This window comes from Astatotilapia calliptera, chromosome 14 (assembly GCF_964374335.1).
Source record: "Astatotilapia calliptera chromosome 14, fAstCal68.1, whole genome shotgun sequence".
Taxonomy (NCBI): domain Eukaryota; kingdom Metazoa; phylum Chordata; class Actinopteri; order Cichliformes; family Cichlidae; genus Astatotilapia; species Astatotilapia calliptera.
In genome coordinates, this window is record NC_137435.1 from 28,167,099 (window position 1) to 28,174,466 (window position 7,368).

Consider the following 7,368-nt stretch of genomic DNA (forward strand, 5'->3'; position numbering starts at 1 on the left):
GTCGGAGGATTCCTCCACTAAGAAAACAGAGATAAAGAAGTAATTAGGAAAAGAGAGGGGGAACCATGCTGAGCCACTGACCTGGGTCTGATCAGCAGCTCTGACAGTATATCACCATACACTGATAACATATGTTTGGTTTGGGCACTCGGTGTCCCTCATGTCAACCACAAATGCCATTAGATACTTACCCCCAGCATTTTAGCTAAACTAGCAGTGTTGACCTTGAATTAAAGGAATAGCTCAGCTTTTGGGAAGCATGAATTGGAGAAGCTTTGTACCATCAGGCCAGCTTGTTCCTGCTGCAGGAAACGACCAACAACAATCAACAATCTTTATTTATAGAGCACATTTAAAAGCCTTGGGCATACCAAAGTGCTTTACATAAAACAATAAAAGGTTCAAACATTGATAACGGATAAATAAAAATAACGAGTTATGTTCATAGATAAAAGCTACCAATAAGAATGACTACAGCACATGGGTAATAGCAAGATAAAAGCTGTACCACCATAATAAAAGACACCAGTAGAAAGATAGGAGGGAATTAATACAAGAGGTCAATAGGTCACAGCAACCAAACAAACAAACAAACAAACCAGCAATTAAAAGGTGGAGAAGGCAAGTTTAAAAAGATATGTTTTAAGCTGTGATTTAAAAGAATGAATAGAATCAGATGCCCGGATGCCAATCGGGAGCTTGTTCCACAGCACAGGTGCAACAAGCGCAAACGATCGATCACCTCTAGTCTTAAGTCGAGATCTGGGCTGAGCCAGCAGTAACTGTGACGATGACCTTAAAGCCCTAGCAGGAGCATAAGGGTTTAAAAGGTCCTTAAGGTAGCTGGGTGCAGTGTTGTTAGTAATTTTAAAAGTAAACAACAAAATTTTAAATTGAATACGATATTTGACAGGCAACCAGTGCAGATCGGCAAGGACAGGAGTAATGTGGGCAAACTTGCTGGTTTTGGTTAGAATGCGAGCTGCAGCATTCTGAACTGTCTGTAATCTCTGTAAAAGGGAAGAGTGGAGACCACAATAAAGTGAATTACAATAGTCTAGCCTCGACGTTACAAAGGCGTGGATGAGCTTTTCGAGATCTTTATGCGGGATATAGCGCCTAGCCTTAGAGATAAGACGAAGCTGGTAAAAACTAGATCTGACAACAGCAGACACTTGTTTGTCAAGTGAAAAGGAGCTGTCAAATAAGACACCCAGATTCCTGACAGTATCAGAGAGAGAACAACTAAGAAAACCAAAGGCATCCCAGAGTTTGGCACGAAGGGCATTACTACCAAAAATCATAATCTCGGTTTTCTTCTCATTAAGGATAAGAGAATTCGACAACAACCACTTCTTGGCCTCAGACATGCATTCTCGGAGGCTATTCAGAGACAGAGCAAGATCGTCGTTTAGCTCAAAATAGAGCTGGATATCATCTGCATAATAGTGATAAGCAATATGGTATTTCTCAAAGATGGCACTTAAAGGAAGTAAGTATAATGAGAAAAGGGTAGGGCCCAGCACAGATCCCTGGGGGACACCACAGCAAACAGGTACAGCCGAGGAAGAGGATGTAGCCAGATGTACCGTAGAGAGCCGATGCCCTTGATGCCTACAGTGTGCTCAAGTCTCGCTAATAAGATATTATGGTCAACCATGTCAAATGCCGATGATAGATCCAAAAGCACTAAGACTGAGGGGCGTCCGTTGTCAGCCATTAGTAGGAGATCATTGAAAACACGAAGCAATGCTGATTCTGTGCTGTGATGTTGTTTGAAGGCCGATTGAAATTTATCATTTATATTATTCTCATCAAGGTAGGTCTGCAGTTGGAGCAGAACCACCTTCTCAAGTATTTTAGCCAGGAAGGGAAGCTTAGAAATTGGCCTAAAATTGGCAAAATCACTAAGCTCAAGGTTCCTTTTTTTTAGAACAGGTTGGATTATGGCATGCTTGAGAGCTGAAGGTACATAGCCAGAAAGCAAGGAGAAGTTCAATATGGACAATAAACAAGGTCCAATTACACTGAAACAATCCTTAACAATACGGGATGGGAGAGCATCATGTACACAGTTAGTATTGTTCAATTTATCAATTAGACGCTTCAGAGTGGAGAGAGAAACGGGTTCAAATTGATAAAAAGTGGCCGAACAATCAGGAGTAGACATACAATCAGTCACCAGAGGAAGAGTAGATCTAAGGGATAAAACTTTATCTAAAAAATAGTTTGAGAATTTTCCACAAAGACCCGGGGAAGACAGCAGTGGCATAGAGGGACGGGGGTTCACCACAGAGTTAAAAATTTTAAATAGAATTCGTGGATTATCACCATTAGTGGTAATAATTTTAGAGAGAAAAGCCGCTTTAGCCGTTCTGGCAGCAGTTTGGAACTTCGAGCGGTTAATACGTAAAATATCATAAGAAGACTGAAGTCTGACCAATGTATGAGGTTTTAAAAAAAATAGCTATGCATGCGTTCCTGAAACAAATGCCGTATACGTGTGTTTCCACTTTAAAAGACCAAAAACGGCCACATTAGGGTGAAAGCGGGGTGCAGGAGGGACAACACACGCACATTCAAGTCTTGTTTCGGGTTATTTGTATTTTTTCTGCAGTTTCTTAAGGTTAAGTTTAGATCACGACTTTCTTGCTAAACTTAGTAGCACACTTTAAAAACAACTTTAAAGTTATATAATTGCAAAAATATTAAAAATAATGTGTCACGGTCCTAAGATTGTACTATTATTGATCTTTATTTTATCATAATTTTTCACTGCTAGTCTCTTGGTTTCAGTTTCCAGTATTTCTAGCTCCCTAGCTCCTTAGTATTTCATGATTTCTAGTCTTTGGGTTTTGTTTATGTGCCTCCCCTGTGCCTTCCTGCTCCACGTCTCTTTTCTCTGTGTCTTCTTCATCCTTGCGTCCGTGTTCGTGTGTTTCCTGTTTTACTTTGAAAGTCTGTGTCCTATGGCAATGTATTCTGTTTTGCTTCCTCCCTGTCTCCTCACGTCTAATTAGGTTCAGCTGTGTCTCCCTCCTGTTGTGCATTCCCCTCGTTACCTTGTGTGTATATTTACCTCTGTTCTTCATCAGACTGTCTGTGTCTCATCATTCTGTTCATGTTCCCCAGTTTCTTGCTAGCTAGGGTTCCAGTTTAGCTGTCCCCAGTTAAGGTTTTTGTTAGTTTGTAGTATTACATTCAGCCACAAATAAAGGCTCGTTTTCAGTTAAACATCTCCATCGTCTGTGTTTGGGTCCACTCCTCATTCTCACCACACAATTTGCCTTTGGAAGCTCTGACAAATAATGGACGCAGCAGCCTTCGAAATGCATGAGCGACAGCAGGCTGTTCTCGCCCAGCTGGAAGACGAGCTCAGGTGGAAGCCATGGCTCACCCCTGACTACGAAAGCATATTTCAAGGGACTCGTTTAGCTCTGGGGGGACACCGGAGATGCCGTGCTGCTTCACTTGCTGCTAAACCAGCACCCAAGCCTTCATGCCTGCGCTCCCCATTCTGCGCGCTGGAGGCCAAGTTGCCTGGATCACCGGCTTCCTCTTCCCGGAGGAAGCGGCGCTCACGGCGCCGTCACTCTACACCAGCTGAGCAACCTTCAGTGGTGAGTAAAAGTGACTCCTTTTCTTACGCGCCTTCAGAACCCGCAAACATAAGAAACTATGAACTCACCCAGGAAAGCTTTGGGATTTCTTTTTTTGATGAGGAGTTGGACTTGGAGGATTCCTTTCGTTCTGCTCCTCCAGAGGAGGTAAAAGACAATCATTTTTCAAGGACTGTTAACGCTGTTAAATCAAAAACTGTAAGCCATGTTACCAAGTCAGGTTCTGTCAAGTCACAGTTGGTTCACTCAACCAAAAGGTTGAGTGAACAAAAAGGTTTTAAACCTATTTTTGCTGAGACTGTTTTTTCCGAGCCTTCTCCTCTGCCTCTCTGTGCCCCTGTTTCCAGGGCAGCTGTGGTCCGGCCGTCCCCTGCACCTGTATCAGTTTCCCGGGTGAGGGGGGCTGGGGCCCGGGGCCCGGTTGGTCCCTGCTCCGGATTCAAGGCCAGGTGAAGCTCTGCTAGTGTCTGCATCTGTACCAGCTCCTCGGGTGGGGACAGCAGCTGCCCAGCCGTTGCCGGTACCTATTCCGGCTCCCAGGGTGAGGGTGGCCATGAACCAGCAACCTGCTACACCCATACCTACCCCTCGGGTGGGAGTGACTGGTGTCCGGTCTGCCCCGGCAACCATACCAGTTCCCAGGGCGATGCTAGCCAGGACACAGCCCACCTCTGCACCCATACCCACTCCTCGAGTGGGAGCGGCTAGTGTCCAGCAGGTGCCTGCATCCGTTCCTGTTTCCGCTGGAGGCTTAGGTGAGCCTGTCCAGCCGTTTCCCTCGTTTTTTGGAGGCTTAGGAGAACTAGTTCAGCCACCTGCTAATCCACCACTTCATCCACCATTACAACAACATCAACTTCTATCACTAGCTTACTCGCTAGCTCAGTTATTAGTTCAGGTATTAGCTCAGATATCTGCTCAGCCACCGATTCAGCCAGGGGTCTCCACACCTGCTGGCCCTGCTTCATCTCAGCCAGAGGTCTCCGCAACTGCTAGCTCTGGATCTGCTCCCACTGGGGGCTCTGGAGAGTCCATCCAGCTGTCCACAGCCTGCTTGTCCACGTCCAGCACCACACTGTCGCCAGCCACTTTCCAGGCCATCAGCTGAGCATCTTTGACATCATTAACGGCCTCCTGAACTGTGTTGCCAAAGCTGCTTCCCATGTGGTCAGCGTCTGGACTTGTTACACTGGCGCCGCTGCCGCTTTCTTCACGGCAGGCACCCTGGACTGTTTCTTCGCTGCTGCTGGCTCCACGGACAGCCTCCTGAACTGTGTCTGCGCCGCCGCTTTCCGTGCAGTTTGGCCCCCTGAACTTTTTAGGCCTGGGCTCCTGCGCTTTCATCCTCCAGGCCGGGTTAGGGTTAGGCTGTTTCTGGAGTTCCAGTGCTTGTTGTGGATATTCTGTTTTCGACTATTTCATGAGCTCTAGTGCTTTTTGTTTTGGACCACCACCATCCGCCCTGGTTGGGTTGTTATTGTTATGCTCTTCTGGTTTGGGCTGTCTGGAGCCAGCCCTTGAGGTGTGGGTACTTTCACTGCAAACCAGTGTTTTGAGTTTGTGTTGTTATTAATCTTTGATTTTATCATAAGTTTTCACTGTTAGTCTCAGTTTCAGTATTTCTAGCTCCCTATTTCTTAGTATTTCATGATTTCTAGTCTTTAGGTTTTGTTTATGTGCCTCCCCTGTGTCCTATGTTATGTCTACTCTGTGCTCTGTTACTTTGAAAGTCTGTGCCATGTTTCCAGGTTTCAGGTTGTTTAGTTCCAGTTTCATGCTTGGCTGTCCCCAATTAAATTTTTTTTTTTTTTTTTTTTTTTTTTTTTTTTTGTAGTGTTCATTCAGCCACAAATAAAGGCTCGTTTTCAGTTTCATCTTCATTTCCATTGTCTGCGTTTGGGTCCCTTCTTCATTCTCTCCGCACGATTCACCTTTGCACACCGTGACACAATGATCAATAATAATCTTACTATAATGATTGCAGCATAAATGTCTGTATCTGCCCTTTTCCTCCTTAACAGTGTTGTGCCAAAAACTTGCTCCAGGAACTTTGATATTTCCCTTGTTTGTTTTTTCAAGAGAGATCTGGCCGAGAGGGCAGCAGAAATTTTAGATAACATCACTATTCTATAACCCTACTTCAAGGAACCAAAACATGGCTAGGTTAAGTCATAATGACTTAATCAGGTAATTTATTAATTTTATATTTAACCCCTTCATAAATCATGCTCACTACAGACTATTTGTCAATATAAGTAAAGATGTTAGTTTAAAAAAATAAAAAAGTAGAAATACTAAATATCATTACTTGGCACAACAAGGGAGGCTAATCCTTAAATCGTAATCCTAATATTTTTGACTCTTGAATTCATAGTATATAGTATACATGAGACTTGGGGGATATAAAAGATGCTAATGAGGTGAACCATATTTCCTCTGGCAGGTTATTCCACAACCAGCAAACACTTTTGTCTTTAAGCGTAAGGTGGGAAGTGCTTCTGCCCAAGGTTCAGAGGCTTATGCCTTTAAAAGACAAATTATATGAGGACAAGCTATTGTTTGTCTCTGTTTCAAGTCTCTGGTCAAAGTGAGCTCAGGGGCTAGAGACCAACCAAGCTGTTGGGATCCTGGAGAGGTCACCAGTCTTTCACAGTTCTAACACTGAGAGGCAGACAAACATTCACACTGGCAGTCAATTTCGAGCCACCAGCGACATGCATGTGTTTGGACTGTAAGAGTACACCAGAGCACCGGAGAGAACCCCACGCAAGGATGAGGAGAACATGTAAACTCCACACAGAAAGACGTGAGCTGGACAGTGGATTCAAACCCACCATCACTATGCTGCTATATATACACTACCAGTCAAGTTTGGAGAAACCTCCTTATTTAATGGTTTTTCTTTGTTCACTACTCTCTATATTGTAGATACAAACTGAAGACATCAAATATATGAAGCAAGATGTAAAGTTATTTAACAAAGATAAAATTGATATGTAAAAGTTGTTTTGTTTTTTATCTTTGATTCCTGAAAGTAGTCACCCTTTGCTTTTTTGACAGCGCTGCAAACCCTTGGCCTTCTCTTAATGATGTAGTCACCTGAAATGGTTTCCACTTCACAGTGTGCCTTATCAGGGGTCATTCATGGGATTTCTTCTTTCTTAATGGGGTTGGGAGCATCAGTTGCGTTATGCAGAAGTCCTCTTTTCTTTTCCTCACCCCCAACTGGTCTCGGCAGATGACCGCCCTCCCTGAGTCTGGTTCTGCTGGAGGTTTCTTCCTGTTAAAAGGGAGTTTTTTCCTTGTACTGTCGCCAAACCGCTTGCTGACAGGAGGTTGTTTGATTGTTGGGGTTTTCTCTGTCCTATTGTAGAGTTTTTATCTTAAAACATAAAGCGCGTTGAGGCAACTGTTGTTGTGATTTTCCGCTATATAAATAAAATTGAATAATAAAGAGTGCTTCTTTGTGATCTTTCATTTTTTCTGATCTGAGGAGTCTATTTTTTCCCATTTGATGTTCACCTAATCACGTGTAAGCCTTTTTTTTTGTTGTGGTGTGGTTTTTTTGGTAAATATAAAAATAAATCCACATCATAAGAAACATTTTTGAAGTAGTTTGGAGGTATTTTGTTTTAAACTCAAACCAGGAAAGTGCTCAGCATCTTTAACATCTTTTTTATTAAGTTCACAGAATATTGGTTCACTCACAACAACTAAAGCTATAGTTGTGATTATACTGTGAGGTCTG

The 7,368-nt window shown here is 43.4% G+C and overlaps 1 protein-coding gene across 1 annotated transcript; it reads left to right on the forward strand.

Annotated features, from left to right (window-relative positions):
* The first annotated feature begins 1,882 nt into the window (after positions 1–1,882).
* Positions 1,883–6,954, forward strand: LOC145420050 (uncharacterized). The gene is made up of 2 exons (XM_080288803.1): positions 1,883–3,620; positions 3,968–6,954. The coding sequence occupies exons 1-2, from the start codon at positions 3,309–3,311 to the stop codon at positions 4,082–4,084; spliced, it is 429 nt and encodes a 142-aa protein (XP_080144929.1). The 5' UTR covers positions 1,883–3,308; the 3' UTR covers positions 4,085–6,954.
* Positions 6,955–7,368: the final 414 nt, after the last annotated feature.

Excerpts from the sequence above, each read along its gene's own strand:
- LOC145420050 (XM_080288803.1), top strand. The coding sequence starts at position 3,309 with ATGGACGCAGCAGCCTTCGAAATGCATGAGCGACAGCAGGCTGTTCTC. Across the intron at positions 3,621-3,967 it reads CAGCTGAGCAACCTTCAGTG|GGCAGCTGTGGTCCGGCCGT; the intron begins GTGAGTAAAAGT and ends CCCTGTTTCCAG.